Source organism: Andrographis paniculata, unplaced genomic scaffold, assembly GCF_009805555.1.
Source record: "Andrographis paniculata isolate CXL003 unplaced genomic scaffold, ASM980555v1 Contig30END, whole genome shotgun sequence".
NCBI lineage: Eukaryota > Viridiplantae > Streptophyta > Magnoliopsida > Lamiales > Acanthaceae > Andrographis > Andrographis paniculata.
Window position 1 is genome coordinate 3,167,019 of NW_026137563.1, and position 18,298 is coordinate 3,185,316.

The 18,298-nt window shown below is 35.2% G+C and overlaps 2 protein-coding genes and 1 long non-coding RNA gene across 6 annotated transcripts; all 3 read right to left on the reverse strand.

Annotated features, from left to right (window-relative positions):
* Nucleotides 1-8: 8 nt before the first annotated feature.
* Nucleotides 9-2,843, reverse strand: LOC127246880 (uncharacterized). 2 transcript variants are annotated; one of them, XM_051268505.1, is made up of 3 exons: nt 2,689-2,843; nt 2,341-2,452; nt 9-164 (listed from the first exon to the last, which is right to left on the reverse strand). In XM_051268505.1, exons 1-3 carry the CDS (start codon nt 2,841-2,843, stop codon nt 9-11), a joined length of 423 nt encoding a protein of 140 aa, XP_051124462.1. The 2 variants fall into 2 exon arrangements, with proteins under 2 accessions (XP_051124462.1, XP_051124463.1); XM_051268506.1 differs by having other exon boundaries at nt 2,675-2,767.
* Nucleotides 2,790-14,677, reverse strand: LOC127246877 (histone-lysine N-methyltransferase ASHH2-like). 3 transcript variants are annotated; one of them, XM_051268500.1, is made up of 18 exons: nt 14,462-14,677; nt 11,929-13,876; nt 11,592-11,745; nt 10,691-10,848; nt 10,526-10,605; nt 9,943-10,074; nt 9,744-9,860; nt 9,319-9,411; nt 8,500-8,577; nt 7,316-7,372; nt 6,319-7,180; nt 6,183-6,238; nt 5,893-5,972; nt 5,704-5,786; nt 5,525-5,604; nt 4,797-4,876; nt 4,123-4,168; nt 2,790-3,904 (listed from the first exon to the last, which is right to left on the reverse strand). In XM_051268500.1, the coding sequence occupies exons 2-18, from the start codon at nt 13,793-13,795 to the stop codon at nt 2,924-2,926; spliced, it is 5,004 nt and encodes a 1,667-aa protein (XP_051124457.1). In that variant the 5' UTR covers nt 13,796-13,876; nt 14,462-14,677; the 3' UTR covers nt 2,790-2,923. The 3 variants fall into 3 exon arrangements, with proteins under 3 accessions (XP_051124457.1, XP_051124458.1, XP_051124456.1); XM_051268501.1 differs by having other exon boundaries at nt 11,929-13,777; nt 14,462-14,676; XM_051268499.1 differs by having other exon boundaries at nt 11,929-13,855; nt 14,462-14,676.
* A 2,174-nt stretch (nt 14,678-16,851) lies between these two features.
* On the reverse strand, nt 16,852-17,919 carry LOC127246263 (uncharacterized). The gene is made up of 2 exons (XR_007837711.1): nt 17,611-17,919; nt 16,852-17,492 (listed from the first exon to the last, which is right to left on the reverse strand). It is a non-coding gene; the product is annotated as an uncharacterized LOC127246263 (long non-coding RNA).
* Nucleotides 17,920-18,298: the final 379 nt, after the last annotated feature.

The window sequence follows — 18,298 nt, forward strand, 5'->3', positions numbered from 1 at the left end:
AAGATGATCTACTGCACTTTGCTTTCTTGGGCTTCTGAAACTACACGACTTCCTTTTACCAAACTCCAGGATCTCCAGTTCCATACGACAACACAAAACACCACTACCGTCAGCAGGATCTGAGGTCCGGGATCTCTCAAGGTTCCATCCTTATAACTAATTTTCTGTATGACATCAGATCTCATATGAAAAACACAGTATACTGAAAAAAAAAAAAAAAAAAAGAATTTATAATAAAATAATGGAATTAAAAATAATGTATAAGGGATTATAAATTGGCCAAAAAATAAGAATAATAATTTTTCATAAGACTTGAGTTTTAAGGATTTTGAGTGACCAATTATTGTGGTCACATGCCCCAAAAGGCTATTTTTAGGTCATGTATATAATTGGATTATTATTACTACTTTATAATGTGATTGTTTTAAACAATATATGGTTGGTTTGAAATATCTGTTGTGAATATTTATTTGGTGCAGCCGTGGACTAAATCATAATAATAAGTTTCATCTTACACTATGGTCCATGCCCACATTTAGTTCCATGATGTAGTGTGATAATTACTACTCAATTAGTCTATAATATCTAAAAATATAATCATAGGGTGGGTCAAACTAAGATATGCCACGGTTGAGTGATATATTATAATTAAATCATTATTATTACCGAGTAGACACTAGATTAATTTATTTAATAATATACACAAATAAAAACTAGTGTCGTTTAGGGATCCTGTAAGGTTAGACCCTACCCGCACGAGATTCTCCTTGTCGAGTCGGATACCATGTCACTATATAATTTTTTAAAATTCAATTATTGAAAAATATAATAATTTTAAAACATATTTCTGCTAAAAATATATAATGAATAAAATATCGGGTCATTAATTGAGTGGAGCAAAGAAGCCGAGCCGACCGACCATTGATGCATACGCCTCATGTGAGCACTCAAACCTAACCACACACGTGGCAGGCCTCAATTGGTCCCACAAAAAATGGTTTAAACATTAAAATGCTAAGCCAAAAAACGATTAAGCCAAACAACTTTCCCTGAACAAATAATAAAAACGTGTCATTTAATAAAAATTAAAATTAAAATTAAAAAAAAAAAATGTATGGACAATTTATTGTACTGCTAATATAAGAAACCAATAAATTTCATTTGCATGTGAAAATTTCATTTTCCCTACAATTAGGGTTCCAAATTTTCTGGCTGTCGGTTCAGCAGAGGTCTTATTCACGTGCTGGGTAGGTAACTACATTTACACAAAATCTACATTTACACAAAATCTCCTGTCTCCTAAGCGTATCTATCTATTTATCTATCCATACTGTAGATATATATATACACAAATACATACGTCAGCAATGAGTGATTCAGGACATTGAAACTAGGCATGAACCAAACATTTCTGTGTGTTTGCTTGTTTATTTATTTTATGTGATGCAGTTTGGTGGTGAAGTTAGTTAACAAGTTAATATAATCTAATCTAATCTGCTGTTAATCCATAAGGTGGTGTTGAGTCACTGACAAAGTTTGTTCTGTTTGGAGAGGCAACAATTGACAGACTAACAGCAAAAAAGCCATAATGACAACACATGCTCTGCTAACTTCTTGTTTCTATCTGAATGTGCGAAGTGGGAGTTAGTAATAAAGTAGAAGAGTTGGATTAGATCTAATGACCATGAGCAAGTTAGTACACTTTGGTTACAGTACCTTAAAATGTGGGGAATACTATTAATGATTTCTTGCCAACATAGTGTGTACTGCCAGACATGAGATATCACAATTGCATTTATTGAAATAGTTTTAGAGGCAGCCTACCATTCATTGTCTAATAAGATATTTTCTACATAAATTATTTTGAAGCCATCATGTTAAATCTTGTCTTTATGCCTAACTTTTGAATAAATTGCTCAATTATATGGGTCCACTTAGGGGGTCTGAATTCTAGAAAGAGAAGCCCACATGTCAGACAGAACAAAGCAGTGTATTTTCTCATGAATGCATAATTCATTAAAGGAATGTAGACCTTTCTTGTTGGAGAAATATCTCAAGCGGGAGGAGACGAGCTGCTTCTTACACCTACTGTAGCATGATAATGTATTCGATTCTTAAGGAAGAAGACACCAACAAGGGTTAGAACATGATGCCATGGAAGCTACTACAATAAGTCTTCTGTGTTCCTTGATAGACTGTGTTTGATTATTACCAAAGTCTAAAGAGATTTAAAACTAGTATGTGCTGTAATATCTCGAAAAGGCAAAGGGAGCAACAAGCAGCATAAATAGGTTCAGAGAATGCGGAAGCAGTCAAGAATACAGCACATAAAGGGCATACCTGATGGGATGAGGGTTTCATTTCCACATATTCTGTGTCATTCATACGTACACAGGCAAGGCAAGACGGATCAAACATGGCCTGACCATTGGAATTCAGTCTAGCAATGGGCCTGCAGGAAACGAAACACATGCTCATCTGCACATCATAAGCACACTGAAAAGTATTAAGCACTAATGGGCGGTGATGCGATGCAACAATGTTCAAGTTTTTCAGACTTCCAGAATGGTAGTTTCATACAAGATTAGCAGGGTACATGATAGCTGGCCAGCTAATTATAAGTTTCTACGAGGGAGATGCAAATTAGATACTTAAGACTGCGAAGAATGCTTACCTTCCTTCTCTTACCAATTCAATTCCTTGTGTGAAGCAGGCACTTGGCTTGTGGAACAGTGAGAATGGCCGAGTAAACATGTTGGTAATAAAACTGAAGAAAATAAACGCTGCAATGTGGGAAGGCTGTGCAGTAAAGAATCATGGTTTGATAAAAAAGGGATCAACATAGAAAGTATGTAACAGAGCCCTTGAAATCTTCCCTATAATATCTAGTTATTTTCACAACAAAATCTAATAACTTTCGTTCTTAATTTTCCTGCCAGCTGACCTCCTGCGAGTTGTATGCATGCCTGAAATCACTTGCTCCAGGTGAATCATTTCCAGTGTTGTTCCCATTATAGCTCCTGCCATTTTTCATTCGGATCCATGGTGGGGTTAACTTTGAATGGTTCCATTTTTGCTGCCTAAAGTATTTCCTTCCCAAGCTACAAGAAACCCCTTGCCGGAGATCTGGAAGGCGATCTAAAGCAGGAAGGTTGCTATCCAGTGGATTTGAACGGCATGTTCTCTTACAGTGTTCCACTGTCTTCTCAGTGTATTCACCCGTTGGTGGACATGTTGCAGCAGATGATTTACGAGCACCCTCTTCATAGGAAAATGGCGGCAAAGGAGGAAATGGATGGAATGGCACAGCTGGAGCAACAGCCCAACCCTCTGATGTTTCGTGGCGCGCCCCAACCTTCTGCATGATAGAAGAGGGAACTCCATAGGACACAGCTATACGTGCTGCAAATCTTGGCTGTGCATCACCCAAAATAACATCGTGAGGATGTTTCTTTAGATCCATATGTACTTCACAGTGACGGATAGCATTTGAAGAAGCATCAGATTGAACCACACGACCATTGCAAGGAGATGAAAACCCTGGAGGAGCATCCTCCTCTATGCATGTCCTAATTCTTGAATGTGAGTACTCCCCCACCGGGATATCCCATCGACTCTTGCGCTTGAGTGAATTCACTCTGTTGTTTCCACAGCTACCACCTGAAACAGAGGGGGCGGAAACCTCTGTTGCACCAGAAGCAGCAAGTGCCTGCTTCTCATTGGAGCATATAAAATCTGAAGGTTTTACAGTCTTATCACCAGCCTTATCATTTGATATAGACGAATCACCATAGCTTGAATGGCAATTAAATTCACTCCTTCCACTGTCCCTTTCCATGCAGTAATTTTTTCTGAGGGATCTGGGGATCCACCTATCCCGGAAATTTCGTGCAATTTGATGGACCTGAGAGTATCAGAATGTAAAGTTGAGTCACCAGCAAATACGACATGCATCCATTAGTCTCAAGGTATCGATACAAAATGCTGCACTTTAAAACATATAGCACATCACATGAAAAAACATTAATTAGAGCAGGTAAAGGACTGCAGATAAACAGCATGCAATTATTTATATGTAAAGGTTAGCATTGAGAAGATGGAACACAGTTTTCTGTGAGCTACCTGTCTGTCAGCATGTTCTGTGAGAACCAGCATTGAATCTTTAAAGCTGCAAATACAAATGAATGAAATTTAAGAAAACAAAACAAACAAAGGAAATAACAAAATAAGAAACACAACCGGAAAAGAGTTATCTGTTTCTTAATCGGGGAAGAAAAAACATCCACATCGAAAAGAGCACATTCAATGGTCCCTTATGCTGGATTGTCAATTTAATCTTTCATTATTTGGCATAAGATGAAACACACAAAAAAAGAGAAAACAATCGCCGATATGAAGGTTTTACAAGATCAATGCATGCAAAGATCCTTGTAGTATCCACTTTGTTTACATATAAATCTTTGTATGGGGATGCATCTAAGTTAGATATTTTGTTTGAACGGTGAGAAACAAACACTGCATTAGAAACCTGTGCTTTAGTAATTTAGGATTCACAACAGTGTCAGGTGAGCTGAACCTATAAAATTTTGGAAACCAAGCTTCTGCAATAGGACTAGATGTAGTTTTTGGTTCCACTAATAAAAAACTTTGGACGTGATAATGAAAGGTATAGAAAAATGAATACATACATGATGTCATTAATTTACTCATCAATCCAATTACCACATCAAAAGCAAAGAAATGAGAAATTGTAAGACCGGTAAAAATAAAAAGTGGAAGAAAAAAAAATCCTTTACCTCTCCACTCCAACACAAGGTGGACCTCCAGTTATGTGCTCCAAAGTAAGAATCTCTCGCAGAGCAAGATGCTCCAGTACCTATTATGTAAGAAAGTGAGCAACAGAGAAAGTTCGTCGAAACAATAATAATAAAAAAAATAATGTGTTGGTCTACAAGATGCAATAAGACCAGGTAACTTAAAAAAATATATTATATCCAAGTAGTTCCAGTTAATGCATCATCCTCACAGTGGCTCTAACTACTTAGTTTAATTCAAATCAAAAGGCTGCTCAACTTCATTTCTAGAAGTTAAATGAAAGGGGGAAGTTTAAAAGCATTTATCAAGATTTCTCTGCAACAATAGTAAGATGTTCATGTTCATTCTACTAAATCTCCCCTAGATGCCCAATTTTAACTTCCACAGACCTCTTTCTGTTTGCCTTACCATACAGGTTGTAATTCGGTACCAAATGAACTGTTCAAAATCATGAATAGATAGGCATCGATTGGGTCAATTGATATACTGGTCCAAGTACAGGTATGTTGAAAGCTATGTTTAGTTCTTTAGTATATCGATGGATAAAGATGATTTGACTGAAGCTCTCAAAGCTGAACATATGTAAGAGCATAGCAGACCAAGGCTAAACTAAGAAAAAATTGTGTTGACTCATTAACCAAGACAGATGTGATCTGAGTTACCTTAAGAGCCTGTTACAGAAAACAAAATAAAATAGAAAAGAGCTTACCTTAAGAAGCTTCCGCAGAATGGGAGTTTTATTGAAATCTTTTCTATATCTCTTCATTATGTTATGTAACATCTGTAAACCTGTTGACAAAAATGGTTAATTGTCAGAAACTATGGCATTAGGATAAACTATCGACACAAGTAACATAATTTTATTTGGAAACACATGGAAATAAATACCATTTTTATTGATTATATCGATCAGCACAGTTCGAGATTTAGTCTTCAAGAGCGCATCCAGGATCATTGAAAGATCGCGATTACTTCAGAAATTAAAATAGTTCATGAGATGTGTGCCCATAGACAATAACTGCATGTATGTATTTACAAAAACAATAAATAAATAAATACTACTGATTCAGAGAATACCTTTGAATAGCTTCACCATGCCCATTATTCCCTGAAGCAGCTGTTAAGAAAAGAAGCTTCAAGTAGCCTCTTGATGCATCCTGTTATTCATGTGTAAGTAGTGGATGTCAACAATATGAAAGATGTCAATGTGCATTTGTTTATCAATATCTTGAACACAATACAAAAAACGATTGAAAGCAGATAAATTGTTATTGTAAATAATACAAATTGTGGAAACCACAAAATAGGTGATGCTCCAATAACCACAGCGAAACACATCCAAGCAGCAGGTGTTAGAAGGCACTTACTTTTCTCTTGCTTATTCCCCCATCAGGATCGAGTAACTCATTCAGTGTCTCCTCAACTACAGTTAGTTACATAACTCAGTATAGTGCACAATAAGAATGATGAACTAAAAACTGTTATGCATAGAAATATGTGTACCTGCTTCAAAATGACTGTTCATGTTCAGTCCTGGTAACTTCTTGGATTTGTTCAGTGTTGCATTTAATTTATCTGTGTCGGGCATTCTTTTGGGACTGATAGCATTGTTTTTAGGTTTCCGCTTCCTAACCGAAGATGACGATTTGATCTTAGTAAGAGAGTTGGATGTTGCCAATTCACCACCAACAGCAGCATGTTTCAACTTCCTCTTAGGTTCAACTGTATCAGACAATGATTTGCCAGGTGATGCGGCAGCAACTGCTGATCCAAGAACAGAAAATGTTTCTGTGTCTGAAATACCATCTGTCAGTACAGACATTTCCATAAATTGGGAAGAACCATGTACTTGAGACTGCAAACCCTCAGAATCAACCTTAAAATCAGTTGATTTGGTTCCGCGCATAGATTCGCCATTAACTTTGTCAGTAGCCAATTGCTCAACAGAATAATTACCAACTTCAAATTCATCTCTAACTACATCATTTTGAACCTGAGCAGAGTAAACATCTTCAACCACTTGAGCTAAAGGTTCTGGTGCTTGTGACTCCATTATATCCTCACCAGCAGTGCTGATCAGTTTCTTCGCCATAGATATGTTATCTTTTGGCTCATTTGCATTTTCATTTTCTCCAACTTTTGAAGAATTCAACATTATATCTCTCCAATCTTCATTTAGCTCTTTATCTCCACAGGTCATAACAGGTTCAGAAAATTCATCATCTGAATCATCCTGAACAATTATTTCAGAGCTTGTTGGATCACCGCCTATATAACCCCGACAATTAGCCGAACCACATACACATTTTTTTGCTGCAGCCCCAAATACACGTACATAGTTATAATCAAATGTAACCTCTTCACCCTACAAAGTAAAACGTTCAAAAAAAGTCATTATGTTCAATATGTAACATATGGAATAAGGATTGAAAGGAAGAACCAAACAGCAAGACTTGACTAAATGAAAATGATTGATAAGATGTTGGTCATTGGTATTTACCTTTTTAATATTCCGCAAAGCAAATAACCCAACACAAACTTCTCCATTCACCATCCACTGCCAAGCATTAAAAATTATTAAGTGTGTTAGTTTAGCTGATCAAATGCCAACTATTAATTTTTCATGAGGTTGCAAACTTACATCAATAACTCACAAAGCATACCATTTTTATTCTATAAACAAAAGGAGAACCGAGACTAGGTGGAGAATAAAATAGAAAGCATAAATGAGGGTTTTGAAGGAAATCGAAATATCTGAGTGTATGCACACGCATCCTAATACTTTCTAATAGATAGGTAATGATTGTGGCAGTTAAAACAAGTTTCTTGCTAAGAAATTGTTGAATATATCCCAAATTGGAAAAATATGGGATCTCCCCTTGCCTTTTAAGGGTGAAGGGCCACTCCACCTATCACCAATTGGTTTTAGATTGAAAGCCCGGATCCCTTCTTAACATGTATAAGAGCTATGGTATCCGTATTGGGTTTGATCCTATACGGATTTTCAAGATTATCATCTTGAAGGGGAGTGTTGAATATATCCCACATTGAAAAAATGTGGGATCTTCCATTGGCTTATAAGGGTGAAGGCTACTTCACCTATCACCAATTGGTTTTAGGTTGAAAACCTGAATCCCTTCTTAACATGTATCAGAGCCATGGTATCCGTATTGGGTTTGATCCTATACGAATTTTCAAGATTATCATCTTGAGGGGGAGTGTTGAATATATCCCACATTGAAAAAATGTGGGATTTTCCCTTGGCTTATAAGGGTGAAGGCTACTCCACCTATCACCAATTGGTTTTAGGTTGGAAGCCCGGATCCTTTCTTAACAGAAATTATTTTAATGAAAACGCACAGATAGTCAATTAAAAACTTCAAGTCATACAAATGCATGTATAATCTAGAGGCGTAGCCACAGAAAGCTGTGAATTGTCAATACAATATAAGAAACAGATAAACTACAACCAGATGCAAACTTGTCCATATGCACTTTATTGTTGAAAAAATGAGAGTGGATCAAGATTCAAGCACATGGGAAGAAAGTCAGAAGGCAATAGCAATAAGCACCTTTTTAGTGAAGAAAAGTTCTGTAAATTTTGCAATCATGTCGTAACCCTTGAAATACCAGCCTAACTATACAAAGGGTAAAACTGTATGGAGGACTAGCTAGATCAAATACCTTTTCGGTACGGCAGTTAGGGTTGCAGCTATGATTTATGAAACGAGCCAAATTCCCTTTAGCACATGCATCAATTACCTGGACAAAATTTTATCAAAAATAATACAAAAACTATAACATCAACTCATCAAGCGTGGGCTAGCATAAAATGAATACATGAAAGGGAAAATATGAAGAATTTGCATTAGCAGAATAATAGCATACAGCTATTAAAATAAAATATCATCATGGTTGACATCATTAGTAGAACATTAACACTCTCTATTCGAAAAAGCATTACCTAAATAGTTTCATACTATCACTATTATCTCATCAATAGATAGCTCCTGCTAAAACATTTCTTTGGCCAAAATAGTTATTTTTATAATCTACACAGCAAACTACATCATCTTGCTGCTACAGTAAGAAAATTGTTAAGAATGTTGCTTGAGAGTACTTGGCCTCAAACAAAACATTTCCATGTTCAGTAAATAAATAAATAGCCTTAATCGAGGATGTAATTTCACATTTCCTTAACAAAAGATGTGAACCTCTCGGGTAGTCTGAAAGTCAAGTGTTTTCTCAACAAAAAAGAAAATTGATACTGAAACCACTAATTGACAACAGTTAAAAGAAATACATGGCTAGAACAATCAGCTTGCTTATATGGTGTTGTTCGTGATGTCTTTAAAATGAAGTTAAGTTCAAAATTCTGAAGGCCAGAGAGCTTCAGGGCAATAAGTGCCCTTCACTCAAGCCATCATCTAACTCCCCATGATAAACAAGACAGAACAGAGGTAATTCTACTTCAGAAATATAGCAACAGAGATGATTACAAACCTCACTCCCATTCAATGTCATGAAGTAAAAATGTCTATGACCATTCAAAGCATATTCTCTTTGCCTTGCTTCATATGCATGCACATCAAGCACCTGAAACAACGAGATCATTATCAATATTCATCTACTTGCCATGGTAAGAAATATTCATCTAAGCATCTCTTTTACTCCTACGTTGCCAAATACACACGAAATATAAGCCCCATCAAAATCAAATGGTATATGTATCTGAATCAATGATGTACTCAATAGATCTAATGTGCACATCCACTGGGGTGTGCATGTGATGTGAATGGAGTACAAATAAACCCAAGACAATTCAACATCTATATACATTATTTTATATCTAGTAGGTCTTGACTGGTCAAATGCTGCATTTTGACATTGCAGGACCAAAAGGACACACGATTACAAATCCAAGTTACCTCTCCAACATATTCTATAAGGAACTGTCCTTGAGAAATATCCTCAAGTGCTTGAAGGCCATAGCCCTTCTTGCCACACCTGAACCACTTCAACTTGGCATACTTGCGCTTTTGAAACTGCATTAAATTTTTCAAGAACTTAGTTGAAACAACAATTAATTAAATCCCAAAAGTAGAATACATGAAAAATTTCAGGCACCTGTTGATTTGAACAAAGATCACCACACGGACAGGTTCCTTGAACACACTCAATATTGAGCATCCGATTCAAGCATTTAGCTCCACATCCCATTTTTCCATCTGGTGGAGGTTTGCAATGACAAACCATTACCTGTACACACACAACAAACCATAAAATTTCTGGTAGATTGAGCAAACTAAAATATGAATTTTAATGCATCATTGGTGTACAATATGAATTTCAGGATCTAAAATAGCAAGCAGCTCACAAGTATGTGATCAATTATAACTAATCTTTAGCATAACTTATCTTCACAAGTTCAACGGATTTATAACTAGTTATATACAAGCATGGCAAAAAAAATGTTAATACTTCACATTGGGAATACCCATGAACTTTTTTGAAGACTCTAAAAATGTCTAACAGGTGATCAAGCATTCTGGTCAGTAATAATGAATATAAAATGCTATAACAGCTTTTTGTAATAGAATATTCCAACGTACAGGTGAAGATCCATTTAATATGACATGCATGTTGACAAAGATAAACGAAATTTAGTATCATGAACGTCACAATTAATATAGACAGAATCAAGTATTGCCTCATCAATGGTTTGTGTTTTGCGGGTACGATGGAGAAAAAAGTTTGATTTAATGAGAGACCAAGATGCCTGCTGAGGAACTGTAAAATAAAAAATTTAATTCAATGTTAGAATGACAATAAATGCATATTTCTTTAAGACATGCTTTCTATAGTAATGAAATACCCTTTGGTTGATTTTGATTGATCTTGCGGAAGGTACCACCAGAGTCTTCCTCACAAGAAGCTTCAGATAATTCCAATTCTTCATTGATTTCTGAATTTGTCATCTCTTGAGGAATTGAGCAGTCAGCAAAGTCTGTATCTGTATTCTCTTTGCAAGACCTTTATCATAGAAATCATCAGATGAGCGAACCACTCTTTTCAACAAAAGGAATAACTCAACATCTAAAGATTAGGAAAAGTACATGTACTTCACAAACAATTACACTGTAGAATATCAGTAGTTCAGGTAGAGGCTAAGTAGGACTATTACATGACTAAATAATATATTTGAACTTTACAGACTGAGTTGCTTGGCCATCCCCTTAAACAGACTCAAGTAATGGTAATAAAGTCAGTAGGCTAATGTTCTCCAATATGTGGGCTTGGGCAGCTAATAAATATCAATTTTCCATTTGAACAGCAAACAAATAGATAAAACAGGGTAGTGAAGCTCCTACAGGAAGCTATAATCAACCATAAAGCATGTCATATTGCAACTGGTGCCATATTGCATCAAAGTTAATAAACCTCCAACTAAATGATTCTAGTACTAGATTATGAAAGAAAATGATTGATATTTGATATATAGGGGGTAAATAAGGCAAACCTGATTAAAGTGAAAGAAAGCCTAAGCCTAAAATTTAAGAAGATTAAAAGGGATTTTGGAGAGAAACCCATGCAACCTAGCAAAAATATATGAAACCATCCCAAGAAATAAACAAATTTATATGCAGATTGCGGTGTCTTTTTATTACTAGATTACATAAAGGAACAGTCTTTCTATTATCATAAAAAAAAAAAAAAACAAGATTATTAAATGCATGCTTAGGCCAAGACCAACAACAACAATTAAGAGTACTTACCATCCACAGTTGGTTTCCTCAATGTGATCGGCTAGTGTAGCTGGTATCCGCCTCCATTTATGGCACTCATCACAAAGGACCCATGCATTTCTTAGCCGACGAGATGAGAATTTCCGAGCCCCATTTTCTCCAAGATCAGGTGGTGCTTGATTTCCTAAAAGATGATAGAAAATGTAAAAAGTGAATTTAAAGGTTCAAATATCCTTTAAACATAAGGCCAGAAATTGCAGGAAAAATTGATGTATGCACTAATGTTCTTAATTTTTGCTTTCTTACAAGGATTTTAGAAGAGAAATGGCATTATTTATATACGCATGAATATAAGTTAAACTGTTACCTGCATCCAAGCAGCTCTGAACTTCCCTAATGACACCATTGGCACCAGCGTTTTCATTAGTTTGATATTTATTGCTTACATTGATTTTCTTTCCCTTCCTTGTAGAGTTTTTATCCTTCCTGTTGGGAAAATCAATGCTTCCAGACATACCCTTGCTTCCTCCCTTTTTTCTAGAGTGTTTACTGAAATTTAGCCCATTGCCACAAGAAGTTGACCTGTTGCGAACCTTCGAATTTGAGGATACAAATGTAGCAACAGGTTCAGGACAAAGAGTAGTTTCAGCACGATTTGAATCATTTCGTGAAGTTTCATTCGCATCATCAGCAGTTTTGCCACTCACTCCATAATCTGGAGGTGCAGTAGCAACATTTCTGGTTTCTGTAGCAGTTTGCTTGATTCTTAAATTAGAATCACCTACTTCATGGAGCTTATTTTTCTTCTTTCTTCTCTTAGATTTAGTTTCTGGAATATTCAGACTCATAACATCTCCCTTAGAGACGAGGACTCTGGAAGTATTTGAGGATTCTGAACCAGGTAACTTAATTTTCAAGGTACACTTACTAACCTGATGAAGGTTATCTTTCTTGCTTCCCTTCTTGGCCTTCTTTGGAGGCAAGATAAGATCTGATGTATCATTGGGAGATATGCACACCTTAGACATAATTTGACTTCCCTGCAAATCTGGTAAACCTTTTTCAACAAGTGGAGCATCAGGGACAGAGTTTATAACTTCTGAATCAGGAGAAGTTCCAACATCTGAACACATGTTTGCAGCTCCCAAATTATGACTATCTTCAAGGTTGGGGATGCGATGGAAGTCACGGGAAGCATTGAAAGATTGTTCATCAAGAGAACTCCTGTCATTGAGATGAGCACTCAAGCCAAATGCTTCAGAAGCCATAACCTTCTCTAAACTCCTTTCACATCTTGGTAACAAATCTTCAGGCACTTCTTCTCCCAGCTCATTTTTCATTGTGTCATGTAATTCCGGAACATCTTTTCCTCTTGGAGTGAAGTTTTCAGCAGCATTCCCCCTGCCACAAATTTGGTTACCAATTTTAATCTTCAAAGATATACGACCAGTTGGGGTCTGTTTCCCGAATGATTCTTGACCCTGGAGAGAATTACTTTTTCCTTTACTCCCTTTTGGTAGTGGTTTCTCATTAGCCAAATTTAGGTCAGTTCTGCTGTTCACTTCAGAATCAGGTAGTGTAGTGGGTACCCAAACAGAAGATTGTGCATCCTTGGAGACTGAATTTCTACTTTTCCTAAACATTTGCGAGTCATCCAAATTCACTACTGAGTTCTGGCCAGCCATCCTCTTACATTTTAATGTTTTTCCGGTCTCATTATTGCAATTTAATTCCGTATTGAATGCACTCCTTCGAGAAGATGTATATACAATTAAAGGAGGATTCAGTTTACAGTGTTGGTCAACTCCAAGAATAACCTCACCAGCACCATCTCTTTGTCCAGATGACTCCGCAACGCCGGATAAATCAAATGAATTATACTTACAAGTATCTTCAAAATTTTCACGGCGTTGTTCAGAATGGAAACCTTCGTCAATGGGATCAAAGGCGGAATTTTCAATACAATCTGATGCTACACCATCTTTCTGCCGCAATTGCTCGGAAACACTTATAGACTCAAAAGCCAAGAGAAGATCAGCATCTGAACCATTAGATTTTGCCATAGAAACCGATGGTTCATCAGCTATCACACAAGAAGATTCATATTGTGTGCTAGAAACACACATTTTCCCAGGGCCTGTATTAATCCCAGACAGGCCACTCTTTGTGTCACCACCGCCATTTTCCCCAGATGATATCTCAGTCAGGATATTTACCTGTTCACTGAGATCCATCAAAAATAACAAGAAAGCTATGCAGCACCGATCATTCAACCCATATAATACAACCTTCCCCTGAAAATTACCGCAGAAAAGCTAAATATAAAAAGGTGTAAATGATCATCCATAGGAAATTGAAAAACTAATGGAAAGAGCTATGAAAAAAAGAAGAACTTGAAAAAGCATAGAACAACAGAAACTCAGGCATCGAGAGATCAATCCAACTCTAGCCAGCCACTATCGAACACGGGAGATAAGCTCCACACGTATGGTATCAGATTATACTTTCTTTGAAATCTTACGACAAACTAAAAAAAAAAAGCAAATCCAAATATTTCCAAATAGCAGCTTTTTAGACCTCTTCAACTAACTTGAACGAAGAACTGGAATGAAGCAAATTCGTCACCTAAGAGCAGACGGACAATGCAAATGAACGTGTGGAGAATAAAAGTATGAATAGATTTGTAAGGCCCAAGATTCTATACGCGGACAGATCAAATTAGTTTACAATCAATGCCGGTTGAAAGACAAAATATTTCAAAACTTGCAAGAGACCGTGCACAATCACATCCAAACCCTAATTGCCAGCAAAATCAAAACCCTAATTCGATATATGGAAAGGCCAATGCCAAATCCAGAAAAACAAAAATCCAGCAACGGTGAAAACGAAGGAGATCGTACCTAGATGAAATCCTCAGGCACTTGAGAACGAACAGACGCAAATTCAATAACTAAAAAGCGAGCACAAAATTTGCTGTGTTCAAGTATGCATCTCTCAGGCAGGCAGAAGAACGCAAATTCGTTAGAGCAGATAGATATAGAGAGAGAGAGAGAGAGAGAGAGAGAGTCCGACCAAAATCTGATCGAGTTTTTCCTATCCAGTTGACGCACATACGCAGAGCTAATGTACAACACGGGAAGGACGACGTACAAGCGACTCAATGCAAGGTGGTGGGTAATTGACGCGTGGCAAAGTGGGGTATTATAGGAAATTCGAAGGTCAATGGTGCTCTGTTTTGCGTTTTGATTTTCTAATTTTAGGGTCTAAAATTCTTTTTTTTGTTTTTTTTTTTTTTTTTTTCATGAGAGTTGCTATATTGTGTATAGATAAACCAGAGTGTGTTTTGTTGTTGTGTTTTCTATTTTTTTCAATTTTCATTTTAAACCTAATTTTAGTTTTATAAGTATAAAATATAGGATTTGTTTGGCCAAAAGAATTTGTTTACTATGATATAAATATATATGTTAAAGTAATTTTTTAATATGATATAATGAATAATAAATAAATATTTAATTTAATATTTTTTAAAAAAAAATAGAGACAGTAAAACCACTCTTAAAATCATACAAATAAACACTCACACCTACATTTTCAATAATATTTATAAAAATTACTTTACTTAAAAAAAATTAGGCGAACAAACTCTGATATTATAAAATAATAATAATAAATCATATATACACATTCTGTTAGGATAAATGAGAAATGTGTATTTGAATACCAATTATGTAATAAATATATCTATTAATTTTTAACAATATATTATTATGAATTAAAAATAAACTATATATTGATAAAATAAATGATCAAAAATGTATCATCTTAAGAATAGAATGACAAATTGATATAGATGTGAGTAAAAGAAAGTAAAAAAAAACGTAAACCAAACTTAAATAAAAAGAATAAATACTTAATTTAATAATTTTAAATTAACAAAATACGTTATTTTACAAAACAAAATTCTATAAATTTTGAAGGTAAAAAAAGCTTAAGAGTCTTTACGAGTGTTTTTTTTCTAAAAATAGCATACATATTTTTTAAAATAAAATCAATATATCACAAATATTTATTAATTTTAAATTATTTACATAATTTTTTATACTTCACATACAATATATATATCTTCAAATAATTTCACAAAACAAGCACAACTTACAAATTGAAACAAAGACACTCCGACCAACAAAACATAAAACATGCCTTACATTTCTTCTTTTTAAGGCTGTGTTTGTTCGGAAGTTTGGATTTTGAATTGATATTTTAATAGTAAAAATTTTTAAATTTGAATAAATGTATAATTTATTATTTTGAATGTAAAATTAATTTGTAATATAATATAAAAAATAAAAAATAAATATTTAATTTAATATTTTTTAGGAAAAAAAATAAAATAAATAATAAATTTAAAATCCAATCCCCAAACAAACACACCCTAAATATATATTTTTCTTTTATTAAAATTACAAAAATACCTGATAGAAAACACCAAAATTCAATTTTTTAGAAAATTGGGAGCTTTTTGGACATTATTGGAAGTGTCATCAATCAAAATATTGATGTGAAATAATAAAGTAACGAATTATTTGACTTTTCTTCCAAGGATTAGCAACCATTTTCTTGAGAAAGTTCTTAGTATAATCTTTTTTTTAAATAAAAACTAATTTTTTTATTTTTTTTGTAAGATTGGAGCACAATAAACACAACCCATTATTTAATTCATTAGATTCAACTACAAGGGTCAATCGTAACCAGTCCAACAATTCTCTAGTGTTCAATCACCGTTGATTTCGGCTCGTAGACCCATCCCGACCGTTGAATAAATAAAACTGAAGATTTGTACTCTTTATACTATTTTAGTTTTTTTTTTTTTTTTTCAAGACAATTATCCCAATTACTAGTAAAATACACTTTATCCCCAAAACACATCCTCTAACTCTGGCCATTATTCCATATAGAATTCAAATACAATTTCTTTACAACTTTCTTGTTTAAATAAACCCTATTTTTCTCAACAAAATATAAACTAAACCCCACTAGTTAAAAAAAAAAAATAGAAAAAAGAATCTAGGTCACAATTTACTTAAAAATTCTACACTATATTTTGAGCATCCCATTACTTGCTGTTCATAAAAAAAAAATGTCAAAACTTTTTATAGTTCGTCTATATAGGCATATACACTCATCTGGTACAGCCATGTTTCAAGATCTGTTTAACCTAATGTTTGAGAAGATTATTCCATAAAACATTCTCCATGATATTTTACCAAGATATGAAACTAATAGAGGAAAATATGAGGCTCAGATCTGCAATTACAAAGGCAGCAAAGAGAAGGCAACCTGCCATGGCTGCAATCTCCGGATGCAATCTAAAAATGCCTTCCGGGATGCCACACCAAGATACAAGTTGAATCCTCCGTGCCCCCATCAATTAGCTCAGATTTTTCAAGACAAGCATATCATCACAGCCTCATCCTCAGTCACTTCTTAGGTTCTTCCCGACTCTAATCAATTCAAAGCTATCCCAAAAATGGGAGCAATAATTAAGGCTCCATTTACATAGAGATTGATCGATGGCAACCAGTCCTATTGTTAAGAACTGGTGCTGAAAGGGCTGTTGGCTTTTCTTCACAGGCTGAGGAAGAGGGGCGCAACCACCCTGTGTAAAAACCCCTCTCCATTGCCAATGGGCTTAAAATTCGACCAAATCAGTGCCGGTTACTAGTTTGGGGAAAACCCTAAGCAACCTGGGCAAGATTTCTCGAATCATATACCCATTTTCATAATTACCTCCGGAAGGAGGCAAATAACCTATCCAAAATCCAAACCCCCAAACAAACACAACCTGAGATTTCTCAGAAAACCCTAACCCTGAACCCTAATTTCGATTGTTTTAGGGTTTGTTCGGTTTCAGTTCTTCGGCGCATCCATCTCCTACAAAATATAACCGCATCAAAATGGCAAATACATTTAATGTAGAATACTGAACAATCTGGCAGATAATTATATTTAGCCATACCAACAAAATTCTAAGAATAATCTAAATACAAACCTTGAGTAGATGCATCGATCTGTATATATCGGAGCAAGGATAATCGGACACGCCATGGCTGCTAGAACCGGTTGCACATGAAGTGCCTTCCGTTCTGCCGCGCCAAGATACGGCCGAAATATTCTATGCTCGATCCAGTGGATCAGACCAAAAACCGGCGGTTCGAAAAAAAGTATGAACCTCACCGTTCAGGCAGTCACCACGGCGGAGCAGCAGGAAAGAATCCGTGAAGAAGAAGAAGAGGGAGAACCTGGTGCGGGCGGTGGCGGCTGTGGATGTGTAATATATTGGCTAGGGCAAAAGGGTTAAAAGTGCATTTTTATAAAACTAATATATTTTGGGTGCGTTTGTTTGAAGGATTTTGGAGAATTTTTACTATTCATTTAATTTTTTCCCCCCAAAAATATCAAATCAAACACCTATTTTTTATTTTTTATATTATACTAAAAATCAATTTTACATTCAAAACATCACATCAAACCCTATTTATATCACATCATACAACTAATCAAATTCAAAATTTTTACTATTCAAATCCCAATCCAAAATCCAAACCCCCAAACAAACACACCCTTATAATCTCTTACTGTTTGCATCAACTAATGAATAATTTTTAAAAAAACCAAAAAAGAATTTTTAAGTTTAAGCTGTTTCTAATTTTCTTTTTCTTTTCTTTTATGAAAATTCA

Coding starts and splice junctions, on each gene's coding strand:
- LOC127246880 (XM_051268505.1), bottom strand. CDS start 2,843: ATGTTGATCCCTTTTTTATCAAACCATGATTCTTTACTGCACAGCCTT. Junction 2,453..2,688: donor TCACACAAGGAATTGAATTG/GTAAGAGAAGGA, acceptor CGTTTCCTGCAG/GCCCATTGCTAGACTGAATT. Junction 165..2,340: donor TGAAACCCTCATCCCATCAG/GTATGCCCTTTA, acceptor GATGTCATACAG/AAAATTAGTTATAAGGATGG.
- LOC127246877 (XM_051268500.1), bottom strand. CDS start 13,795: ATGGATCTCAGTGAACAGGTAAATATCCTGACTGAGATATCATCTGGG. Junction 9,412..9,743: donor TTATAGAATATGTTGGAGAG/GTAACTTGGATT, acceptor TCGTTGTTTCAG/GTGCTTGATGTGCATGCATA. Junction 5,973..6,182: donor GGGGAATAAGCAAGAGAAAA/GTAAGTGCCTTC, acceptor CATGAATAACAG/GATGCATCAAGAGGCTACTT.